The sequence below is a fragment of the Chanos chanos genome, chromosome 14 (genome assembly GCF_902362185.1).
Source record: "Chanos chanos chromosome 14, fChaCha1.1, whole genome shotgun sequence".
Taxonomy (NCBI): Eukaryota; Metazoa; Chordata; class Actinopteri; order Gonorynchiformes; family Chanidae; genus Chanos; species Chanos chanos.
In genome coordinates this window covers 21,741,344-21,766,797 of record NC_044508.1, presented here as the reverse complement: position 1 = coordinate 21,766,797, position 25,454 = coordinate 21,741,344, and the positions used below count along the sequence as shown (strand labels likewise).

The following is a 25,454-nucleotide window of genomic DNA, read 5'->3' as shown; positions in this document are numbered from 1 at the left end:
CAGGACAGCTCTGTTTCAAAAAATTCCTCTGCCTTAAAAAAAACGCCTTTTACTCAGGTCAGTTTAGGTCTACCTGTCCAAACATTATTCACAACGAGGACTGCACTATACTAAGAGGGCATTCCATATCGTTCAAATTATTGATCGTCAAGTGGTCCTATGGAATCACGACCGAGCAAACCACGAGACCACAGACAGACATGAAAGATTCGGTGAAAAAAGGCATAATATTAAATTATGATCATCCAGCAGTATCGTCCATGACACAGCAACCGAGAACCGACACTGTATATCTTTGACATTTTAGATTATGTGAAAATGTTTCATGCAATAATGCCGCCGCGGACCCAGTTCTATGTTTACGCTAAAACACCATCTCACTGTCATGTCCAGGGTCCTCCGCTGTGTGTAGTTAAACTCTTTTGTTCTACTCGGCATTTCTGTTCATGATTTTTTTCATCATTTATTCATGATATGTTTAATTTATAAGTTTACCCGTATTCTAAGCATTCGGATGTTTGACGCATCGCAGTTACAGGGAATAACATCTACATTATATCTGTGTTGTTTTGACTCGAGTCCTTATCCAGTCAGCCGCTGCATCTGCCAGGCAGCGACAGTTAGGCAGGCGTCGTAGCCCACCCATTCAAAACTACGGAGTCCACGGGGCTATATTCTGGGCTTGTACATGGAGCTTATCAAAAGACCTGAGAATGACCGATGCACCGATGCTTAAAACCACGACCTCAACTACAAAACACAAACAGAGTACACAGAGCGAAAAACGATTCCTTGCGACTCAGGGTGGGTCACTTGGGGCATCTTAGCTTAGCTAGCTAAATCCGCTGTGACCGGGCCCTATTTGGGAATAGTTCGCAAGATTTCCAACAGTAAGCGGCAAGAGCCATCGTCCGATTAGTACATACGTAGCAGAACAACCAAGCCCAAGTCTGTGGAATTGCAAGTGAAGGCGAACAAATGGCCCTTACCTGCTAATTTTTTGGGCGAATGCGCGGCGCTCAGCCATGGCTGTGGCCGCTGACTGCTCGAATTCCCAGCCTCTCCAATTTCTCCGCCGCTGCTGCAGGAGATAGGAGAGCTATGACATTACCGTAAAATACAGAAAAGCAACGCAGACATACACAACGCTTTGCCGAAAAACAACTAAAAACTCTAATGGTCCTTAAACAAAAGATGTTACATGTTTTACAATGCAAATTGGTCATGTATGAATATATATATATGAATATATGAATAATACACTAAAAACAAAACGTAACCAACATGTCAGCACCATGACAACGTACAACACCGTTTTGTCCCAGTGTCGTTCGGTTAGAGCGAAGCTATTTGCAGCATGATTCATTTCCTGGAAATCAGGGAGAGGAAACAAACTCTGGAGAAGGGAAACTATCAGGCTAATAAACTGTTTGAATTATATCCGGTTAAAGGTCCTTGCTTTAATCATGGGTCATGTGAAAGGATAACCTAAGACCTCTGTCTTCATTTGAGTAAATTATTGACGCACAAAGTGTGATTCGCATTTCTTTGAATATAACGGAGTTCATTGACTAATTAAATACGACCACAGATCATTCATGACAAATAAGTATTGATAATATAGACTACATCTATTTGTTATCTCTAGACGGACAACGATAATGGAACCTTTTCCATATTACCCTACACATCCAAATGAACCGCTAGGACCAAGGGAATGAAGCCAAAGGACCCTTCTATTAGAAGGTTTACTACTTACTCTGAATTAACAAACTGTTTTCGCTAAACCCGCTTTCTGAAATACCCCCCTGGGCTGCACCCTCGGTGTTGGCCGAGGGCAAACACCGCGAGAGCGCGCGGGACTGCACTTCCTTAAAATGTAAACAAAAGTCGCGTAACAGAACTGCTGCAGTAGTGGGTATGTCGGCTAAACGTTTACATTTTCGAGTAAAGCTTTTAGCCCGAATGACACTTTAATCAGCAAACTGTATGGCGTTAGTATGGCTTAACACAGCCGGACAAACGTGTTTCTTTACATGTCTGGAGCATAGTCATTTAAACGTTCAAGTTTTCGACCGTTCAATTTAGCTAACTACTGCTAGATGTTGTGTGGAAGGTCTTGTCATCGCGAAGCCCTCTCGCTGCAAAACCAACTTAAAAATGAACAGAGCGTCTTCAGTTGCTCGGAATAGCTAAATGTAATCTGTGTATAATTACAAACTAATTGTATTCACAAACCCAGCCTTCTCTGTTGAAACAAGTTAGTTATATTTCAAGGAAGTACCTGAACCGAGACAGCGTCATTCATGAAATAGTTTGACATTAGACGTATTGCTAATTTGGTGTTAGCCTTTTAGGTGCTGCTGCCGCTGTGATGGGTTCTGTCGTCTGGTTCGTAAAATGGAGACTAAGGGGAGCGACGAGGTTGAGAAGCTCAAGTCTAGGTTCATGTCAGCGTGGCACAATGTGAAATACAGTAAGTACTGGTTAAGTTTATGTCAGCGTGGCACAATGTGAAATACAGTAAGTACTGGTTAAGTTTATGTCAGCGTGGCACAATGTGAAATACAGAAAGTACGGGATAAATTCATGTCAGCGTGGCACACTGTGAAATACAGAAAGTACGGGATAAATTCATGTCAGCATGGCACACTGTGAAATACAGTAAGTACTGGTTAAGTTTATGTCAGTGTGGCACAATGTGAAATACATTAAATACTAGTTAAGTTTATGTCAGTGTGGCACACTGTGAAATACAGAAAGTATTGGTTAAGTTCACAGGAGCTTGGCACAATGTGAGATTACAAATAATGCTGAAATGTTGTAAACGAAACATATTTGATTAAATGTTTGTTAGGGTTTTGTTGTTGTTGCTGTTGTTGTTGTTATTTTGCGTTATTGGTTAACAAAAGTTAAACTGAAAATGTGTTGTTATATAGGATGTATGTGATAATGACAGTGTTTCCGCTGGTAACATTTCTCTGTGGCGGCCTGCTACGACCAAAAAAAAAAAAAAATTAAATCCAACCAATCATCCAATCATCTAATCCAACACCTTGGTGACTGAAGGCCCGATTCCTGCTCCCGCCCCTGTGCACGCATTGCCTGTTTGAAGGCTTATGGAATTCAGTTGGTTAACGGCACTAATAGACTATATTACATGGTCCTTTAGCAGACACTCTTATAAAGCTCTAATAAAATGAGCTTGTCAAGGGAAAGACAAACAGACAATGTAGGTAAACAGAGCATGCATTTAGTGAGGTTCGGGGTGATGACACGTCTCTCTCCTCACTCTCTTAGGTCCAAGCTGGGTTAGTTTAGCTCTTATCCCAGGTCTCTTCCCTTTCAGTATCAGTCTTTCAGTGACTACTGTATTGCAACCTGAGCTTATCTATACGCCAGGCATTTGCGGTCATAATGTAATCAAAATAACCATACAACAGATTCATAACAACATATCAAAATCTCCCTCTAGTTATAAGTATGCTGTGTTATAAGTGTGTTGTGTTATGAGTATGCTGTGTTATAAGCGTGCTGTGTTATAAGCGTGCTGTGTTATAAGTATGCTGTGTTATAAGTGTGTTGTGTTATGAGTATGCTGTGTTATAAGCGTGCTGTGTTATAAGTGTGTTGTCTTATGAGTATGCTGTGTTATAAGCGTGCTGTGTTATAAGTGTGCTGTGTTATGAGTATGCTTTGTTACAAGTGTGCTGTGTTATAATGTATTTTTAATGATATTTTAACGTTCTTGTCCTTAAACTTCTCAGAGCAAAACTCGATATAGCGCACAAGCTCGCCTACTTTTTCATTTAGAAGGATAGGGTCTGCTTTTTTGGTGATTGCCTTTAACGTTGTGAATTTCGGATTTGCGCATACGTATTGTGTAGCTTAAGGCGAAATCAACAGACGAGAAAAGGCACTGCGTATGGCGGGAGTGCGAGCCAATCAGAGCCATCAAGGTGCTAAATTGCAGTGAAGCTGTGGAGGCACCCATTTGGTTTCTACCCTTTCTCCATCATCTTTTTCTTCTTCTGGCTAGAGCGTCTATTGCTGCCCCTAGTACTGTATAGTAAAAAGTTGTGAACTTTGGCACACTGATTGAGGACAGTCCCCTCATTCTTTTCACCAAGTCACATGTCTGCACCTCAAGCACTCTAGCACCACCAGTGGGTCAAATTTGGAGATGCATTTACACATGCAACTTTTGAACCGTGCGCCTGATTTTCAAAAGGTACTGTTTAACTGAAATTACTGCAACACAGAAAAGAGAGAAGACATCGGAGGAGATGGTGTGTACGACCATTGACAATTGAGCAGAAGGAGGGTGATCCTACCAAGCAGACCAATCACAGTTGTTGTGGTCTCCTTCGACGTGTGTTGCAGCGTAGTTACATTTCTAGGGAGGTGTGCGTCATGCTACGCCTTAGGGGACGCGGCTGTGCAGAGCCTACACCGTACCTACGGCATAGATTCGACACAGAAGTATAAATTGGGCTTAAAGGCTGATTTATACTTCTGTGTTGGTCTGTCTGCGTTGGTCTGTCTGCATTGGTGTGTCTGCGTTGGTCTGTGAAGCACAAGAGACGGGCGAACGTTAAGGACTTAATTGAGCAACCACTAAAAAAACTCCCCAACGATCGACACTGCAATCACCATCGAGGGATCTGTGGTGTTCCCCACCACAGCAGCCAAAAACCTTGGCGTGACCCTCAACAACCAGCTGACCTACACCGGTCACATCGCGGCAGTCACTCAATCCTGCAGATTCTCCCTATACTACATCAGGAGAATCCGCCTCTTCCTCACACAACAGGCGACCCAGCTCCTGGTCCAAGCGCTTGTCATCTCCCGCCTGGACTACTGCAACGTTCTACTGGCTGGCTTACCGACCTGCGCCATCAGGCCGCTCCAGCTCGTGCAGAACGCCGCTGCATGCCTGGTATTCAACCTCCCTAAGCACTCTCGTGTCACTCCGCTCCTTACTGCACTCCACTGGCTTCCAGTAGCTGCCCGCATCCAGTTCAAGACACAAGAGGCTCCGCCCCATCATACCTTCAGTCCCTGGTAACTCCATATACCCCCACTAGAACCCTCTGCTCTACGACCTCTGGTCAGCTGACGGTCCCCTCACTTCGGGAACCCGGCAGCCGCTCCTCCCGACCACACCTCTTCTCCGCCATTGCCCCGCGGTGGTGGAACAACCTCCCTCATACAGTTAGGACTGCGGAATCCCTTACCATCTTCCGCAAGAAACTGAAAACCCACCTCTTCAGAACCCACCTATCCCCCTAAGCCTAACCCCCCTTCCTTACAAAAAAAAAAACCTTGTCTTGTATCTATGTTTGTCAAAGTATTCCAGGGGCGCAATACGAAGGGGTATATTGACGCTCAGTCTTATTGTGATGTCTGCTTATGAGGTATTAGGAATCCGACTGATGCACTGATTGTAGGTCGCTTTGGCTAAAAGCGTCTGCCAAATGCTAAATTGTAAATTGTTATAACTGTCACTGAAAAATAACTAGCCTATATTAATTCATATAATTATTAAGTGTTTGTTTACCTCCACAGACAGAGAGGGAACATGGATTAGGGATGGAGGACAGGGTTCAGGGAGGGACAGATGAGGAGAGAGAGGAGAGGAGGCAAGCAGAGGAACGTATTCAGGCAAGGGGAGCAGGAGAGGAGAGGGAAGAGTAAAGAAAGAAAGACAAAAAAAAAAAGAAACCTCCAAACAACATTCTACTGGCTGGCTAACCGACCTGTGCCCTCAGGCCGCTCCAGCTCGTGCAGAACGCCGCTGCAACCCTGGTATTCAACCTCCCTAAGCACTCTCATGTCACTCCACTCCTTACTGCACTCCACTGGCTTCCGGTAGCTGCCCACATCCAGTTCAAGACACTGGTGCTGGCCTACCAGGCCACAAGAGGCTCCGCCCCATCATACCTTCAGTTCCTGATAACTCCTTATACCCCCATTAGAACCCTCCGCTCTACGACCTCTGGTCAACTGACGGTCCCCTCACTTTGGGTACCCGGCAGCCGTTCCTACCAACCACGCCTCTTCTCCGCCATTGTCCCGTGTTGGTGGAACGACCTCCCTCATACAGTTAGGACTGCGGAATCTCTTACCATCTTCCAAAGGAAACTGAAAACCCACCTCTTCAGAACCCACCTGTCCCTCAATGCCTAACCTCCCTTCCTTACAAAAAACCCCCCAAAAAAACCTTGTCTTGTATCTGTGTTTGTCATTCACTATCAATGTATTCCAGGGGCGCGGTACGAGGGGTAAATTAACGCCTAGTCTTATTGTGATCTCTGCTTATGAGGTAATAGGATCTGATTGATGCACTTATTGTAAGTCGCTTTGGCTAAAATACCAAATTGTAAATTGTAAACATAGGAAGTCTGGATGGGACCCGGATTCACCTAATATTCCAAGATTCAAGCCTTGGTTGTACCACAGCCTACTTGAAACAGTAAGTTTCAAATACAATATTACTGTGTAAAATAAATAAATTAAACTATATAAATGAAAATATTCTTAATGAATAATTTTATAGGAATGTTCTGCCCCACCGTCATATTGCCCCCACACCCAATCTTTGATGCTTTTATGGCACGGACCGAATCGCTTCAATACTATCGAATATCGAAAAATGCCTTGTCATTCGGGACCAAATTTTGTTATCTAAGGAGTAAATCTTATCAGCGTCAGTACGCCAATAAGCATGCAGCATGCTTGTACCAAGATCTAATAATGCTGATAATCGGCTCTCCACCGTAACCTTACATGGACATGTCATAGAGGCATGCAGGAAAAACACTACCTTACACCCAGAGACTGGGCTCGCATGTGTGTATGTTGTATTTTGAGAGGCTTGACTACAGCGTGCGTCACATTGTAATGGTCACCCATTACATTTTAATATGTGTGTTTCTTTTGTTGCATGTTCTCATTGGAAATGACTGTTTATGTAATTGTTTTATTAATAAGGAAACAGTTGTGAGACATGTCCGTCGGATGCCAAGAAATAGAAAAAAACGCGGGTAAAGGACTGAGGTCCTGTCAGTTGATCTGCCAATCAGCAGGACGCGTTGGTGGGACAGGACAAAGGTTTTGTTATGTACTGCCAGCAGGTTAGGTTAGGGAAAAAGCAGTACAGCATGAAATGCGGCAATACCTCCTGTTTTGTGGCGTTGGACGACAGTTGTGTGGATCATTTTTACACCTTTATAAGAATTCCTTTTTTCTCTTGCATGGATGTCTGCAACTGATCTTTTGTCCCAGTTTTGATATTTTGTTCTTTTCTCTTCATTGCGGGACCAATTCCTAGAAACGGTTTGCCAACGCCTACAGACTGGTGAGACACGGGTTTAAACGGGACCGCCGAGTCCCATTCCCAGAGGTGTACGCCTATAATTGGTCAAAGTGCTGCCACGTGGCAGTGCTTAAAAAGAACTGTGCACTTTGCTGTGCTGGGACATTTAATGTATATAGTGGACTTTTGGTAGAGAACTGTGGGATTGTATTTAATGTATATAGTGGACTTTTGGTAGGGAACTGTGGGATTGTATTTAATGTATATAGTGGACTTTTGGTAGAGAACTGTGAGATTGTATTTAATGTATATAGTGGACTTTTGGTAGGGACCTGTGGGATTGTATTTAATGTATATAGTGGACTTTTGGTAGGGAACTGTGGGATTGTATTTAATGTATATAGTGGACTTTTGGTAGGGACCTGTGGGATTGTATTTAATGTATATAGTGGACTTTTGGTAGGGAACTGTGGGATTGTATTTAATGTATATAGTGGACTTTTGCTTGGGAGCTGTGTTCTTTGATTGTGTTGTATTTTCTGTCTGTCTGTCAGATGAACTGTACGAATATCGTGCGCAATCTTTGGCACTCTTCATATTCCTTTTCGGAATAAATGTATGGTGCGGGTTTATTGTTCCAGGAACGGATGAATTATATATATGGGGTGTTTAATTGAGACTTGAGTGTGTGTTAGCCTTATTTATTATTTCCTTCCTGTCCCTAAAAAGAGAATGGTGCCTCTTTTCCTTTAACACATCCACAACATTGCAAGCAATATTGGTATTATCAAAGTAGTTCACCCAGACCTTAAAATGCATTTGTAGCCCTTTCTATTTGAAGATATAGAGAGCGTTTATTACAGCATAGTAGGTGTAAAAATGTCTATGGGTCTGTTCACACGGCATCTTTTTTGATGCTAACCAGAGCCTTTTTCAGATAGGAAAAGCAGTTCCAAAAGCAGTTGTTCCAAAAAGCAGAGAGCATCTTTTGTTGCCATAACAACAACAGCTAACAAGCTAGTTTTGCTAAAGATAAGTAGTAAATACAAACACCAAAAACTCCCAGGATCCGTCCAATTTGACTCCAAAAGACCTCTTTATGGTGAATATTAATGATACCGTTTAGCTGTCATGTCCTACAGTTCACTGTGCTCAGAAACTGGCACAATTAACTTCTCCACCATTACCTTCTCCATTTTTGGTGGTTGTTATGGGAAAGAACAGGTCTCACTACTCTGCTTGTAACTGGTCAGCTGTCAAAAAAGTGCTTGACATAGGGCACTTTGTGCTAATATCTCTTGGGTGGTAGTGGTTCAGGAGGTACAGCGGTTGTCTGGTAATCTGAAAGTTCCCAGTTTGATTCTGGCTTGTATATATTTTTATTTATTGATATTATGTTAACAGATAACTTCAAGTTGTGCTAAATAGGTTTATTTTTTATGTTATGGAACTGCTTTGAGTGTGTAAAAATGCCAAAGAGGTGAAAAATAAAACAAAAGATCAGTATTGAAAATTTTTGAACGATACCCAGCCCTAGACAAGGGATTAATTTGGGGCAAAAAAAAAAAACACCTCTAAATGTTTTTATGGGGCATTTTACGGAGCTTTATATTTGTAATGTCCTGTCTTGTAGTCCATACTGTGGAAAATGATGCTTTAATTAGAATGATGAGGAGAGGGTCTACTCTTAGACCTATGATAGCTATAATGTTGTGCTGATGCTTTTTGTTCTTGCCAAGTCAGTTGATATCATTTGAGGACAGACATTGTGAGCTTTAGAAATTCTGCAGAAATAGGAGATTGTATTTAAACACATGATCACTGCTCTCCTGCTTGCTGAAAGTCTTCTAAATCTCAGGATTGTGTTGGAGAAATAATATGCTCCCTTAAGATCATATTATTTCTCCAACAATTGCCCTACCATTTTTATTTGATAAATGCATTTACTCCTCTGTTGCTCTTTCCTGACGTTCTGGGGGTTTAACGGCTTTTATGTCTATGTGATTGTATCTGTCAGGGGAAGAGAACAGACATTCTGAAAGTGTGTGTCTTACCATTTCAGGCTGGGCACTCAAATCTAAGACCTCCTTTAGCCGAAACTCACCAGTTGTCCTGTTGGGCAAATGCTACCACTTCAAGGCAGAGGGTGAGACACAGACACAGGCGCACACACACACGCACACACTTTCACATGCACCCACACACACATGCACACACACACACACATACACACACTGAAGCACACACACACACATACACTTTCACATGCACCCACACACACATGCACACACACACGCATACACTTTCACATGCACCCACACACACGCATACACATACACACACTGAAGCACACACACACACATGCACACACACACGCACACACACACACATACACACACTGAAGCACACACACACGCACACACTTTCACATGCACACACACACACATACACACACTGAAGCACACACACACGCACACACTTTCACATGCACACACACACACATGTACACACAATAGCAACACGGTGATTAAAATGCTCTTCAGCCACAAAGTTTTGAGACAATAATTTAAGTACATATTATGACATAAGATGGTGCATCACACTGTGTCGTTGTTCTTTTCTGCTGTTAGATGACGAAAGCCCTTCGGAGAACGTCAGCACAAAGGCGTCAGATGAGACAGTAGCGGTGGGTAATGTGGAGGAATTCCGCAAGGACTTTGCATCCAAGCTGTGGTTCACATACAGAGAAGACTTCACTGCCATTTCGGGCTCTGGCCTGACATCAGACTGTGGGTGGGGCTGCACTCTCAGGGCGGGGCAGATGATGCTCGCACAGGCCCTGCTGCTCCACTTCCTAGGCAGAGGTCAGTGTCTCTGATCAAAAAGCCATGTTAGTTGTTTTTATTCATTAAATGGCTTTGTTTTGATTCGTTAACTGGCTTTGTTTTTATTTGATAACTGGCCCTGTTTTTAACAGTTAGTTTTCCTCATATTTATTTGTTAGTAGTTGACTTGCTTGTTTTTGATTAAGATGTCTCAGTCACTGGCCTGTGATCATCCAAGTACATGGTACGATGTCCTTGACCAATAGCAGGAGGAGTGGTTATCATTTGTCATTTTGGTTGTCATTCTGCTGTGGTCAATGTAGTCAGATGCCTGTGGTAAAGACAGTGTGTGGGCCATATGTTGGTCCATATCTGTCCAGTTTCTGAAAGGCCTTCTACCGCTGATCAGTTGAGCTGTTTGTCTTGAGACCAAAATGCATTTTTTTTCTACAGCATTTGTTATGGGGTGGTGGAATAAGCGTGTAAGCGAGTTCCTTGGTTTTAAAAACATATTTCAAAAGAAAACTGGGAGCTTCATCTTTTAAAAACATTTGTGGCATGTGAAGGTCACCAGGAACCTCACACTTTGTGTCAGGTTCTCAGGGGGTAAACCATAGTTCTGACTGAAGTCAGCTCCCATGACTGAAGACATCTCCTCTCATGGACATGAGGAAAGGCCTAACCCAGTGTTATGCATTGGTTCAGAAAACAGTATTGAAGTATCTGTCTGTTCCTCTGTCAGTTCTGAAATATGCCATTGAACAAATTTTTCTCTATAACGCGACTAATAGCCACTTAAAGATATTTATTGATCAATTACGGGTCTGACTCTGGGCGAGGTCATTACCTTTATGCTGGATGTCAGGGCCAGTGCACTTAATGGCCGTGGCCACTCCTACACCTGTCCTCTTAGGAGCCCACCCTGTTTGGAAGGAAAAAAGCTGTAAAATTGAAATACTTGCCACAGTCATTCTTATAATTGGACTCCTATACTTCCTGAATTACACCCATTCAGTCTAATTTAAAGTCACTGTGCCTATAAAATGACTCTATGTATAGTGATGGAACTTTATGGCAAAGACTTGTCAAAGACTTTTCTGATCTTTTGAAACACAATCTGGACATTAGTGGGGAAGTTAGATGGCAAATTATCAAAGTAAAGATTGTTCAATGAAATCACACTTAATTGAGGAGGTTTTTTGTTTGATGAACAAAAACATGTTGTGTGACACATTCAGAAAAGTTTGCACTCTGAAAGCCTAGATGTTTAAAAGTAATGAATTCTCATCTACTGTAAGGGTGTGAAACATGGTATGTTGTTTCCCGCGTGTTGTCTCAGACTGGGTGTGGTCAGAGGCCTTGTCCTTACAGTCTCTGGATACAGAGACCTGGACCAGCAGTGCTGCCCGCAGGCTGGTGGCCTCCCTTGAAGCTTCTCTCCAGAGCCGGCAACCCACAGCCCCTCAGCCTCTGTCCCAACCTCTGGGCAGGGCTGAGGAGGCAGACAGCCACCTCAGAGAGGTGTACCACCGCACCATCCTGTCCTGGTTTGGTGACGAGCCCTCTGCTTGGCTGGGAATACACAGACTAGTGGACCTGGGAAGGAGCCTGAGCAAGAAGCCCGGGGATTGGTACGGCCCTTCCATAGTGGCACACATACTCAGGTGGGCCAGACTTAAAGCTGTATGTATGGGATGAGCTGTATGTATGGGATGTAATCTGTGGAGAGTCCAGGACTTGATCAAATGAAACAGGCTGTGGGAAGTGTTCTCTCATGATGGCAATAAATGATTTATCCACACTGATGAGAGAAATATCTGTGTGAAACTGTGGTGGCCACACTGCTGAAATTATGGACACAGTCAGTTCTCATCAAATGGCTGTATTGTACTAATGCAGATAACTGATTTGGTTTTCTGTCTTTCCCTATCACTCGTCATTTCAGAAAGGCTGTGGAGGAGATTGCAGAGACAGCACTGGGTGGCCTAAACATTTATGTTGCTCAGGACTGCACAGGTATGCAAAAAAGTAATCCACCCAAAAACACCAGTATCCAAGTGAGTGCCAGTATTGTAGGTATCCTGGTGATCATACTTACAACACATATTGATTGTGGTTAGTTACATGCTGCTGATCGATGTATTATTTACTCTGAGGTTTTTGAATCAATACTTTCTGAATGCTAGGAGAGTGATCAGCTTTACAAAATAACATGGACGGGTCACCAGGATGAATGAATTAAACGCTTATGTATTTGAGGCACAATCAGAAAAGCAGACAAAGACCTATCATCACAACATTGCTTTGTTGCCATGGTAGTGCAGAAGCAGGAAAGAAACAAAGAGAAATGATCGACTGGAATGGACACTCTATGACATTTACATTACATTATATTCATTCATTTAGCACACTTTGGACACTTTTGTCCAAAGCAAATTCCATGTCAGGCGGAATATAAAACATGCATGTAGCCATTAAGGAGCTGTCTCTTGCATGAATGCCACCACTGCTCAGTATTAGACCAGATACAAGAATGCTGAAGGAGAATAGGAGAGTGGACTACAAGTTGGTCAGGAGGCCGCATAGTATAAACTACAAAGTACCTCCAGCAACATGTATCACAAATAAGCTGTAGATAGTACCAGTCATGGAGGAAAGAAAATCTACATCATAAAAAGTCAGTGCACACAGAACCGTATAAGCATCAGGAAAAATGTATAGTAGTTGTAAGGAAGTGCCATGAAATATACATCATAGACCAATGAGTCGTACATTGAAACATTTGAGCCATCAAGACAGTAGGTAGGGGTCAAGTGTGGAAGGGTTGGTTAGTTTGTGGCTATGGAGATAAGGGTTTCACAAAAAAGGTTAGCACCATCTGAGCACTGTCCCCTACAGACAGGTCTAGAGGGAGAGGAATGAGGATTGGAGACTGGCCGTGCTGCCTGGAGGTCATTCAGTGAGCAACTGTGAGCAGGGCAGTCTCCATGGAATGCCTGCTCCAGAGGCCAGATCCCATGGAATCCAACAGATTATTCTGTATCAAAAATAATCTGGCTAGACATGGTTCATTCAAGAGTTTTTGACAGAAATGAGAGGAGAGAGATTGGTCTGTAATGCTCTATACATTAATGATTGAGTGTTAGGTTCTTGAACAGTGGAGAAACCTGACCCTGCTTAAAATGGTGGGGAAATGTTTGTGTGGTTGATGATGTGAGTGAGTGCAGGGAGAGGTGTGGGACCTTGAAAAGGTGGGAGGGAATAGGGTCTAAAGGGCAGGTTGTGGCTCGTAGAGCATAGAGAGTGCATTGCTGAGTGTGGAGGGTGTATGGCGTGACTTTGTTGTCTTTATCATGAGAGCGTGTAACGGTAGCGATTGAGTAGCGTGCGTGTGGGAGGTGTATGGCGTGACTTTGCTGTCTTAATCATGAGAGCGTGTAACGGTAGCGATTGAGTAGCGTGCGTGTGGGAGGTGTATGGCGTGACTTTGCTGTCTTTATCATGAGAGCGTGTAACGGTAGCGATTGAGTAGCGTGCGTGTGGGAGGTGTATGGCGTGACTTTGCTGTCTTTATCATGAGAGCGTGTAACGGTAGCGAGTGAATAGAGTGCATGTGGGAGGTGTATGGCGAGACTTTGCTGTCTTTATCATGAGAGCGTGTAACGGTAGCGAGTGAGTAGCGTGCGTGTGGGAGGTGTATGGCGAGACTTTGCTGTCTTAATCATGAGAGCGTGTAACGGTAGCGATTGAGTAGTGTGCGTGTGGGAGGTGTATGGCGAGACTTTGCTGTCTTTATCATGAGAGCGTGTAACGGTAGCGAGTGAGTAGCGTGCGTGTGGGAGGTGTATGGCATGACTTTGCTGTCTTTATCATGAGAGCGTGTAACGGTAGCGATTGAGTAGCGTGCGTGTGGGAGGTGTATGGCGTGACTTTGCTGTCTTAATCATGAGAGCGTGTAACGGTAGCGATTGAGTAGCGTGCGTGTGGGAGGTGTATGGCGAGACTTTGCTGTCTTTATCATGAGAGCGTGTAACGGTAGCGATTGAGTAGCGTGCGTGTGGGAGGTGTATGGCGTGACTTTGCTGTCTTTATCATGAGAGCGTGTAACGGTAGCGAGTGAGTAGCGTGCGTGTGGGAGGTGTATGGCGTGACTTTGCTGTCTTTATCATGAGAGCGTGTAACGGTAGCGATTGAGTAGCGTGCGTGTGGGAGGTGTATGGCGAGACTTTGCTGTCTTTATCATGAGAGCGTGTAACGGTAGCGATTGAGTAGCGTGCGTGTGGGAGGTGTATGGCGTGACTTTGCTGTCTTAATCATGAGAGCGTGTAACGGTAGCGATTGAGTAGCGTGCGTGTGGGAGGTGTATGGCGAGACTTTGCTGTCTTAATCATGAGAGCGTGTAACGGTAGCGAGTGAATAGAGTGCATGTGGGAGGTGTATGGCGTGACTTTGCTGTCTTTATCATGAGAGCGTGTAACGGTAGCGATTGAGTAGCGTGCATGTGGGAGGTGTATGGCGAGACTTTGCTGTCTTTATCATGAGAGCGTGTAACGGTAGCGATTGAGTAGCGTGCGTGTGGGAGGTGTATGGCGAGACTTTGTTGTCTTTATCATGAGAGTGTGTAACGGTAGCGATTGAGTAGCGTGCGTGTGGGAGGTGTATGGCGTGACTTTGCTGTCTTTATCATGAGAGCGTGTAACGGTAGCGATTGAGTAGCGTGCGTGTGGGAGGTGTATGGCGAGACTTTGCTGTCTTTATTATGAGAGCGTGTAACGGTAGCGAGTGAGTAGAGTGCTGCGCAGTGAGTATACCTCACTTCCCCGACACTTTAAGAGGCGTACTAGCGATGGGACGCTAGAGCCCATGGGTTTTAGCCTCCTCGCTAGCATGCCGGCCTCCCATCCCGAGGGTCGCCGGTTCGAGTCCAGTGTGAAACACAACGCAGAGCGGTAACAAGCGCACACAGAATATTAACGAGTGCAGGGACAGGGATCCAGCGTATAAATAACAGAAACTGAAGGGTGAAAAATAATGTCGTGGCCAATAAAGCTGGTAACACGAGCGTGCACAAGTTGTGACTGTGCAAAGACATGAGGGTCGCATCGACCTTGCTCGCTCTCAATTTAAATTTGAGCGCTCGCTCGAGTTTTCATCTGCTCGCTCTCTTTGAAATTCTCGCTTTCGATGTATTTTTCCAACCGGAAATACGTCATGGATTAAGGCTTGACTAGACGATCACCCTGTGTGTATCGACCTACACAGCGTTTTAAGAACTGCCACTAGATGTCAGAAGTCCAACCTCACCAGGAGCAGCTTTTTATTTTTATTTGTTTGTTTATTTTTTCATTTTACTGAACAAACGCTATTATTACTATTATTGTTATTATTAGTATTATTATCATCATCATCATTACTATATTATTATTATTATTATTATTATTATTAATTATAATTAATTAATAATAATTAATTAATAATAATCATAATATTATTAACAACTTTATTTATACAGCACTTTTCCAAACAAAGTTACAAAGTGCTTTACAAGGATTAAAACATTTCATGATTTGAGGCAAATTACAGTAATAAATTCTAACAAGGCAATTACAGTAATAAAAATAAAATGGAATAAAAAATAAAACAAAAATGGCAAGAACAGTAATAAAAAAAAACAAAAAAACAGGTACGACATGTTGGAAATAAAATGGTGTATTAGAATTAATAAAAGGCTTTCTTAAAAAGAGACTTTTAAGAAAGGATTTAAAAGAGGACACAGATCCTGCAAGCCACAGAGTCTCAGGCAGGGAGTTCCATACACACACACACACACACACACACACAGAGTTCCATAGCTGTATACACACACACACACACACAGGGAGTTCCATAGCTGTATAGACACACACACACAGGGAGTTCCATAGCTGTATAGACACACACACAAACACACACACACACACACACACACACAGAGTTCCATAGCTGTATACACACACACACACACACAGGGAGTTCCATAGCTGTATAGACACACACACACACACAGGGAGTTCCATAGCTGTATAGACACACACACACACACACACACACACACACAGGGAGTTCTATAGCTGTATAGACACACACACACACACACACACACACACACACACAGGGAGTTCCATAGCTGTATAGACACACACACACACACACAGGGAGTTCCATAGCTGTATAGACACACACACACACACACACACACACACACAGGGAGTTCCATACACACACACACACACACACACAGGGAGTTCCATAGCTGTATAGACACACACACACACACACAGGGAGTTCCATAGCTGTATAGACACACACACACACACACAGGGAGTTCCATACACACACACACACACACACACACACAGGGAGTTCCATAGCTGTATAGACACACACACACACACACAGGGAGTTCCATACACACACACACACACACACACACAGGGAGTTCCATAGCTGTATAGACACACACACACACAGGGAGTTCCATAGCTCAGTATAGACTTAGGAACAGCCAGCAGAGCTCTGCCTGGTGACCTGAGGCTGCGGACTGGCTCGTAGGGGAGCAGCAACTCAACAGTGTAGCGGGGAGCTAGACCATGAAGTGCTTTGAAAGTGAAAATCTTAAAATGGGTTCTTAAATTTAACCAGTGAAGGAATGATAAACAGGGCTGATGTGATCTTGTCTTCTAGTATTTGTTTAAAGTCTAGCAGCTGTGTTTTGTGCCAACTGAAGAAGTGAGAACCCTGATAAAAGAATTGCAGTAATCTAACCTGGATGAAATAAAAGTGTGGATGACCCTCTCGAGATGAGGCCGAGAGAGAAAAGACCTGATTTTCTGAGATGTTACATAACTGATAAACAATCATTTCTACATCACTAGGCATACGTAACAAAAAAGGACCAAAGACTTCAAAAACAAGGGACGTAACTCAAAACAACAAGAAACGAGATATATCCCCACAAGTCTTTCTTGCTATTTTACTGGAGTACATTTTTTAGAGATGAGAAAAATAATTTGGAATCATTAATAAACCAAACAAAGGAGGGTTTTCTATCTCTCTACTTGCTACAATGAATATGACATTTACCCATAAGAATGATCATATTAATTGCTGCAGCTTCATCATGGAGTCAGCAGAAAATGTGACTTTTCAGTATTTCAATTAGTACATGTTCTTGTTTACTCACGTGCATTTTGTTTTCAAGTTTCATTCCTCATTAAAATGGCTAAAGCTGCCATTTTAAAGAGGCATTAAGGAGTATTTGTCTAAAACTAGCAAGCTAGGTAACTAGCTAACAGCCAGCAGACGTGAAAACCAGCATTAGCAAAGTTTTCCAGCTAGTTTACGAACCGACGTATTTATATATTATATATATATTAGTGAATACAGACTAATATATGTTTCACTAAAATATCCTGGTGAAGTTGCACATCATCTGACATCTAGCGGCACCTCTTAAGACACAGGCTGCGTCCAAAACCGCATACTAACGTACTAAATAGTCAAAACAGTACGCCACCATTAGTAGTACGTCCAAATACATAGTATGCATAGAGTAGTATGTGAATAGTACCCAGATTACATACTACTTCCGTTGGAAAAACGCAGTATGCGAGCACTGGACACTTTTCAATCCCATAAAGCTATATGGAAAAAGGGGCGTTTCTGATGCGGTGTTTAAATGTACCGCTGTGTCTGTTTACAGGTGGTCGTCATTAAACCGCGATTATAAAGCTCACGCGCAAAAATGTGGCGCAATTTGATTACCTCATTAGTGCGTCCAAATTCTAGCATACTTTCACGTCTAAAATCTTTTAGTACGTACTCCGCACTACGTACTTCAATGCAAGTTTAGTGTGCAGTATGTAGTATGCGGTTTTGGACGCAGCTACAGTGTAGGGCGATCGTCTAGTCAAGCCTTAATCCATGATGTATTTCTGGTTGGAAAAATACATCGAGAGCGAGAAGAATTTCAAAGAGAGCGAGCAGATGAAAACTCGAGCGAGCGCTCAAAATTAAATTGAGAGCGAGCAAGGTCGACGCGACCCTCATGTCTTTGCACAGTCACAACTTGTGCACGCTCGTGTTACCAGCTTTATTGGCCACAACATTATTTTTCACCCCTCAGTTTCTGTTTTTTATACGCTGGATCCCTGTCCCTGCACTCGTTTATATTCTGTGTGCGCTCTCATAATAAAGACAGTTAAATAACGCCATAGGCGTGATTATTATTATTTTTTAAATCATTATTACTTTATTCATTTAATACAGTCACAGCTTTGTGATAACTGACATAGAACATAGAACAGTTAAGTAAGGGATAATGTTCCGCGAGCTGGTCATTGCTACGATATAAATCCCGACAGTGATTGGCTGCATTGGCTCGCTGTACTTTATCCCGCCTATTACACGGCTATTTACTAAAGAAATCAGTAGTTTAACACAAAATATTATTTAAAAAAATATTTTATTGCTTCCGATAAAAAAAAAATTGTCAGTGATCAGAACTGCGTCCATAACGGTCTTGTTCATAATACTGGTCTGCTATTCAGAAATAGATCACAGAATGCCGTAACTGACAAATCAGAATCGAGTATTTAACAAAGCGGTGTAATATAAAAAAAATCTAACAAATACACGTTGGAAGTAATATCTGTAAGTTCTCATACTTGCAATAGAATATAGAGCAGTTAATATTTTGATAGTATGTCAAATAGTAATGCTCCATCTCGTGAATCCATTACACAGTGAAAATTGAACTGAAGCTTGACTTTAAAAAATTATAGCGCAAATCAAATAGCAATCGCAATATCTGTCAGAAAAATCGCAATTAGATATTTCTCCCAAATCGTGCAGCCCTACTTCAAAGAAAGCAGTCATCAGCAGTGAGGCAGGTGGGTGGTGGAACTGCAAAAGGGTTGAGGGTAGTGCTGAAAGTGGAGGAGTATTTGTGTGTATATATGTATGTATGTATTAAGTTTCAAGTTTATTTAGAGCCCAGTATCACTCTTTAAAGTCTCAAAGGGCTTTACATGCCCACAACAAACAAATCAGGATGGCACCCCCTGACTTAATCCTCATAGTATTAGATGTATGCATGTATGTATATATGTATGTATGTATTAGAGCACTCGCTGCCACCTGTACCCATACTGTTTCAGCTATGCCTTAACCATTTCATGATATGAAAAGGGCATTTGCAGTGTGCAGTGTGAATATAGCCTTAGCCAATGAGGTTGTAGGCACTCCGCAGGCTTTATTTGTGCATATAATGTACTACAGCCTCTCAGATCAGTACCACAACCAACGAGTCTCATGGTTTTATTGCACTCTATCTGAAGCACTACAGTCAGTCAGGCCAGATACTGGTGGCTCCCAGTAGCAACAAACACGTTGCATGCACTCGCATTCTATTTTCATTTAGCTAATACACCTTGAGTGTATTCATACCCTATAGTCTGTCCTGGGATTCAGCACTTTTTTGGAAAGTCTGTTTGAGAGTTAATAAAGGTGTAGAAACCAAAAGTGAAAACTATCAAACTATGTTTACCAAGACAACAGTGATTGTGAAAACATTCCCTGATGGCTATTATATTTTTGGCCATGAAACCTGCCAGTAAATAAAACTAATTGAATGGTTTAAATGGGACACAATTATGATCAAATAGCACATAATGTATAGCTGACGGAACTGGTAAAATGTTTTGAAAACCACTAACTGCTATGGCTGGTTAGCAGAAAAGTGTGTGTGTGTGTGTGTGCGTGTGCGTGCGTGCATGCGTGTTTCTGTGTGCATGTGTTTGTGTGTGTTTGTGCATGTGTGGGTGCGTGTACGTGTGTGTGTGTTAATGAATGATCCAGACAGCCAAGGCACCTGTTGCACAGTAATCTCCTGTATGTACATACCTAGACACAGTGTCAATTGGAGATCGTTTTGTGCTCTAATTGTTGTCTTTCAGTGTACAGTGCTGATGTCCTCGATACTCACTCAGTGCCTCAGGGCCATCGGGGACCAGAGGGAGCCATCCTAACGGACTCCAGAGCTGTGCTCATCCTCGTTCCTGTGCGCTTGGGCGGAGAAAAAACCAACCCAGAGTACTTTAGCTTTGTCAAGGTGAGCCCAAGTCTTAGCAGTGGGAGTGAGTGCAGGTCTGTGTGTGAATGTTATGGAGAAATCGTCATATGTTAAATATGCCCGTAGTGATGTAATGGTGATGTGTTGACTCTGGTTAGAGGTTTGTGTGGATGATGACGTAGCTGCGTCTGTGACTACTCTTCTCCTTGTTGTCTCTCAGGGTATTTTAAGTCTGGACTACTGTGTGGGCATTTTGGGGGGAAGGCCCAAACAGGCCTACTACTTTGTGGGTTTTCAAGGTTAGTCTCTGAGCTGAAAGCTCATTCTGCATAATTTTCATGCATGTTAGAAGAGGGGAAATAAACTTAATTCATTCCCTTTGGGGGTCAAGAGGCTCTGTTGGGAAAGAATGCTGATTTTCTTTGAGCCATCAAAGCAAGGAGTCATTCATCACACCCCAGCTTCCCAAACAGTGTCTCTAACCCACCTCCATAATCTGCATGCATACATTTCACACACATTTTCCATCACATTTACGCTTTAGGAACCTTCAGCTTTTACACCTTGGCGGTCAATATTTACCCATTTACATTTTTACCAATTTGAAATACAGTATCTAGATGATGTTGAAATGACAAGCAATACATTCTCCCTGCCAGCCTAGACGCTTTCCACTGATTCATCATATGCAAATGAAGGAATATAATTGCGTGTTTGTAAAAGTAATTTTCCCACACCAAAATTAAATGACAGCACCCTTTCGACAGCATAAAAAATGTGGTTGTACATCAGGATCTGATTATGCAGGATTAAACCCAGTGCCGCTTGAAGGATGAAAGAAAGAGGGGCCCTGTGTTGGATTGTAAAGAGGATCACCAGAGGAGGGCTGCTGATTTGGGAGTGAGTGTGTGTAGGGAAAAGGCTGGAGATATGCATTGTGATAATCAGGCTGTTTTCTGAATAACTTGTCTTTTGTTTTGTCCTTGTAGATGACAGTCTGATTTACATGGACCCTCATTACTGTCAGCCTTTTGTGGACGTCAGCAGCTCCGATTTCCCGCTGGAGGTAATGTGGATGTACAGAGAGCCGGTCACTGCTTGCTGATGTGAATTTAATATTGTCCGTTAGTCCTTAAAGATGTGAATTGTAAAGGGGCCCATACACTCAATTATACAACACGCTCTGCTGATTTATCCCCTTTCTCTGTCATCGAACACTGATGCCTCACACAGGGGGAGACGGGTCTGATATATGCTTGGGAATATATCAGCTTTAACATGTAGCAGGTGTATATCACACTGCTTTATACCTTAGCATCGTAACTTATTTTTACGCTTGTGATGTGGCGTGATGGCTAACCAGACAAAGACAGAAGCATACTGCCATACATATTGGCTGAAGTGTCATTACAATGATCTGTCAGAAAGGGCTTAATCCAAATACACACCTTTTATGCCCACCGTCTGTCCAAAGTGCGTGAACCAGAGGCTGAAATGAGAGAAATTCGCATGTTTTAATCAAATTCATTAGTACCTCACAGTTTAGCCATGTTTGTTGTTTGCCATGTGAGTGTCTGAGTGAGCTACTATAGACACATCATGGGAAATTCTCTTTCTAGTCCTTTCATTGCCCATCGCCAAAGAAGATGCCTTTTACCAAAATGGACCCGAGCTGCACCATAGGCTTCTACTCCAGAAGTGTTCAAGAGTATGACCGCATCAGCAAGGAAGTGTCCAAGGTGAGAAAGGGAAAGTATGATAGAGAGAGAATACTGTAGGATCAGTTGGGATTTTGTGAAAACAAGATCTGTTACCTTAAGCCTATTAAACCCCATGCCGAAACTTTATAATCTGCCCGTTCCTGGGTGAATCTGAGGAACGCATTGTCCAGCAGATGGCAGTCTTTAGCTTTGCTGCCCCCTGTCTCCTCGCAGCATTAACTAATGACTCTCTGTCCTGACATTATACTGAAAAGAAATGCTTTAGCCTCTCGCATCCTTAGCAACTACCGTTCAAAGTATTTATCCTATTGACCACTTTACAGATTAAGTCCTTTCAAATAACCCTATCAAAACAATAACTTGAAGCAAGAGATTGAAACGCTGTGCATTTAATGTTTTTTCCTTGTTAATTGTGTTTGTGTGTCAGATACTGCAGCCGTCGTCAAAAGAGAAATACCCAGCATTCACTTTTATGAGTGGCCGTGGACAGGACTACCACCTCACCGGGCCCCCGGACAAGAGAGAGTGGCCCTTCATTGTGGACGGCAGGAGGATGGGAGCCACAGCAGGGGACTTTGTGCTTCTGTAGACCTGAGCGTACACACAGACTCCCTCATCTGACAGTGTGTGGATGATCACTGTGCAACACAAGCTACGCCTTAGACCATCTCATTTCAGACTTATCTCTGACATGGCAATGGAACTGCTCTCCGTCTCAAACTTATAGACCAAACCCAGTAAACACCCAGTATTACTCTTTTAGAGAGAGAACACACATTTCATGTCTCAGATTCTCAGTAATAGTATTTGAAACACAGGTCCTTTTCATTTCTTTCTCTTATCTCTATATCCTTTAAAAGGCATATCACATTGTAAATTCAAACAGAAAACTAGTTGACAAAGCTGAAAGGTAGGTGAGTTGAAGAATGTAAGCAGTGAGGAGATTTAAGAGACAAACCTCTGACTCACCACATTGAGTAAATTACAGCAGATGTCTGCACTATTAATGTTTTTTTATGAGATCTAATGACCAACACATCAGGTCATTTCGATTTACCCAAGAACAAGAGCCCAGACTCTGACAGCCACCTGCTCCACTGCTCTCTCACTGAGAGGGCTGGGCTATAATGCTCTCAGACAGACAGACAGACTGACAGACTGACTGACACTCAGACAGGACACACTGTTATCTTCTCATGGAGGGAAACAGACAGACAGACTGACACTCAGACAGGACACACTGTTATCCTCTCATGGAGGGAAACAGACAGACAGACTGACACTCAGACAGGACACACTGTTATCTTCTCATGGAGGGAAACAGACAGACAGACTGACACTCAGACAGGACACACTGTTATCTTCTCATGGAGGGAAACAGACAGACAGACAGACAAACAGGGCAAGCTATAGTTTTCTCAGTTAGGGAGAGACAGACAGACAGACAGGGCTGTTTATAATGCTCTCAGCAAGTGAGATAGACAGACAGACAGACAGACAGGGCTGCCTGTAATGTTCTCAGTGAGAGAGACAGATAAACCAGGCTTCCCATGATGCTCTTAGTGTGGGGAACAGACAGAGACTCAGTGTCATTGCTGTATTGCCATTTTGAAGCCAGACTGTTTATTGGACAGGCAGACACTCAGTGTCATTGCTGTATTGTTAGCAGAAGCTTTGTAAACCACACAATCATGTTTGTATATTTGTTTAATTGTACAGGTTTAAATGGACATCTCAATGCAGTAACACCATCAAAGGGAAATTTTTCTTCTATTTCTTTCTTAACCTTTTTAAAGTACTATATATATACAGTCATGCTGATGAATTGGGAACTATTTAAAAGAACTTGTGGTTAGCAGGTCTTTGATGCCAGATCGGCATCATTCAGTTTATATCTAGGTATGATGGCTTTTATATTATGATTCACATGTAGAACATGACATGGTTTGGTGTTTGCCTTTTAGTGTTGCCTAAATCTTTTGAGAACTAGCGCACTCTAATTGTGCTCACCATGCGGCAGTTTGTGAGGTCATCGGTTATGAGGTCATGTACAAATAAAGGTGTAAATATCTGCTTAAGTCATTATTTATTATCACCTTTAGGAATATTTAATGTGAAACTTTCAGTTTGGAAAAAAAAATTCACACTTTTCTTGAGATTCTACACTGTTGTTTAAAGTTTTTAGGTTGCTTATTGAACAATCCCAGCACAGATTATAAATTTGGACTTTGCAAATTTATTCCCGGTCAAATGTGGCAGATGAACTAATACGACATTCCAAACCGACACAGAGACTGTTAGGTTTAAAGGAAAGAATGACAGTTTGGAAAAACAACAGATAATTGTGTCTTCACTGAGGAAAAGAAAATATCCTTTTGTCAGTCTGAGTGTTTCCATGGTTAATCCCGCTGTTTCTGTTCCGTTTGAGAAACGCCGGGGCTATTTTCATGTTAAATACAAATTCTTATATTAATAAGGGCATGGCCTTGCATTAAGGGCTCCATTTGGGGGAACAAGTCGTCCTTCACAGAGGAAGCGGGCAGAAGAATCAGCCATCTGTTTAAACCAGCTAATGGGGGAAGACGGAAACAAGCGGAGGACAATAATGCCATCGTTTTGCCTGTGTTTTCCAGCAGACAGTGTATGTCATCAGTAAATTCATACAGCCCTGTTTTTAGGGGACAGAGACGCTGAGAATGCAGCGATGTGCCAGTGTTTCTGTCGTGCGACGTGAAAAGGGGTTTTTGTGCGGGGGGAAGCGGGTCTGGAGGGTACGCCGTCCCCGGCCGTCTTTATAATGTGGCTTGTATGAATATTTGATTAACGAGTCTCTCAGTGGTCCAACAGTAGGCCACCACTATCACACAGAGCCGCTAACAGAGCCCTGCAATGAGCGGATTCTGAAAATATAATCTGTGTGGCCCAGAACACGCACACATGAAAGGACAGGACTGGATCCGTGGGTCAAAACGACTGAATAAAGCTTTTTTTTTTTTCCTCTTCTGTGGGTTAACAGAACATGACATGCTATCTTTCTGAGAACTGTTGTGCGTGTGTGTGTGTGCGTGTGTGTATGTGTGTACAAGATATTCCTCCCGGTCTTACTTAACCATAACATTCAGTAAATGCTAATTCATTACGAGCATGTTGAGTTGCGCCTGTGTTGAACAGTCTGATGAGAAAGCTTCCCCAGTAAAGGCAGTCAGTGTATTACTGTGTGAATGAGCAGTGACGGCCTACCCACTACCTCATCCCTTATCAGATTATTAATTACCAGGATAATCCCATCACTAACTGACTGGCTTACGAAAGAAGTTATTTTACAGCCTTGTGTCAAAATCATTAGACTCTGGACACTTGAATCTCCTCACATCAGTGAGCTTCATACTGGCATCTTCGAAGAGGCATTAACTGGTCCAGATCTGGCCGACATGTCCCATTGGAGCTCAGACCAGTTCGTTCATTATACTGAGTGCCCT

At 42.8% G+C, this 25,454-nt stretch overlaps 2 protein-coding genes across 5 annotated transcripts in view; one reads left to right on the top strand and one right to left on the bottom strand.

Annotated features, from left to right (window-relative positions):
* The window catches only part of dock7 (dedicator of cytokinesis 7), a 75,280-nt gene extending 74,223 nt beyond the window's left edge, over nucleotides 1–1,057 (bottom strand). For all 4 annotated transcript variants that reach the window (XM_030791687.1, XM_030791686.1, XM_030791689.1 and 1 more), the window contains exon 1: nucleotides 990–1,057. In XM_030791687.1, the coding sequence (XP_030647547.1) occupies nucleotides 990–1,027 (38 nt within the window). In that variant the 5' untranslated portion in view covers nucleotides 1,028–1,057. The remainder of the gene's footprint in view (nucleotides 1–989) is intronic.
* A 1,224-nt stretch (nucleotides 1,058–2,281) lies between these two features.
* On the top strand, nucleotides 2,282–23,995 carry atg4c (autophagy related 4C, cysteine peptidase). Its single transcript, XM_030791648.1, has 10 exons — nucleotides 2,282–2,476; nucleotides 9,381–9,464; nucleotides 9,949–10,182; nucleotides 11,483–11,807; nucleotides 12,089–12,159; nucleotides 20,139–20,293; nucleotides 20,475–20,553; nucleotides 21,244–21,320; nucleotides 21,874–21,993; nucleotides 22,403–23,995. Exons 1-10 carry the CDS (start codon nucleotides 2,401–2,403, stop codon nucleotides 22,562–22,564), a joined length of 1,383 nt encoding a protein of 460 aa, XP_030647508.1. The 5' UTR covers nucleotides 2,282–2,400; the 3' UTR covers nucleotides 22,565–23,995.
* Nucleotides 23,996–25,454: the final 1,459 nt, after the last annotated feature.

Excerpts from the sequence above, each read along its gene's own strand:
- atg4c (XM_030791648.1), top strand. The coding sequence starts at position 2,401 with ATGGAGACTAAGGGGAGCGACGAGGTTGAGAAGCTCAAGTCTAGGTTC. Across the intron at positions 2,477-9,380 it reads GTGGCACAATGTGAAATACA|GCTGGGCACTCAAATCTAAG; the intron begins GTAAGTACTGGT and ends TTACCATTTCAG. Across the intron at positions 20,294-20,474 it reads AGTACTTTAGCTTTGTCAAG|GGTATTTTAAGTCTGGACTA; the intron begins GTGAGCCCAAGT and ends GTTGTCTCTCAG.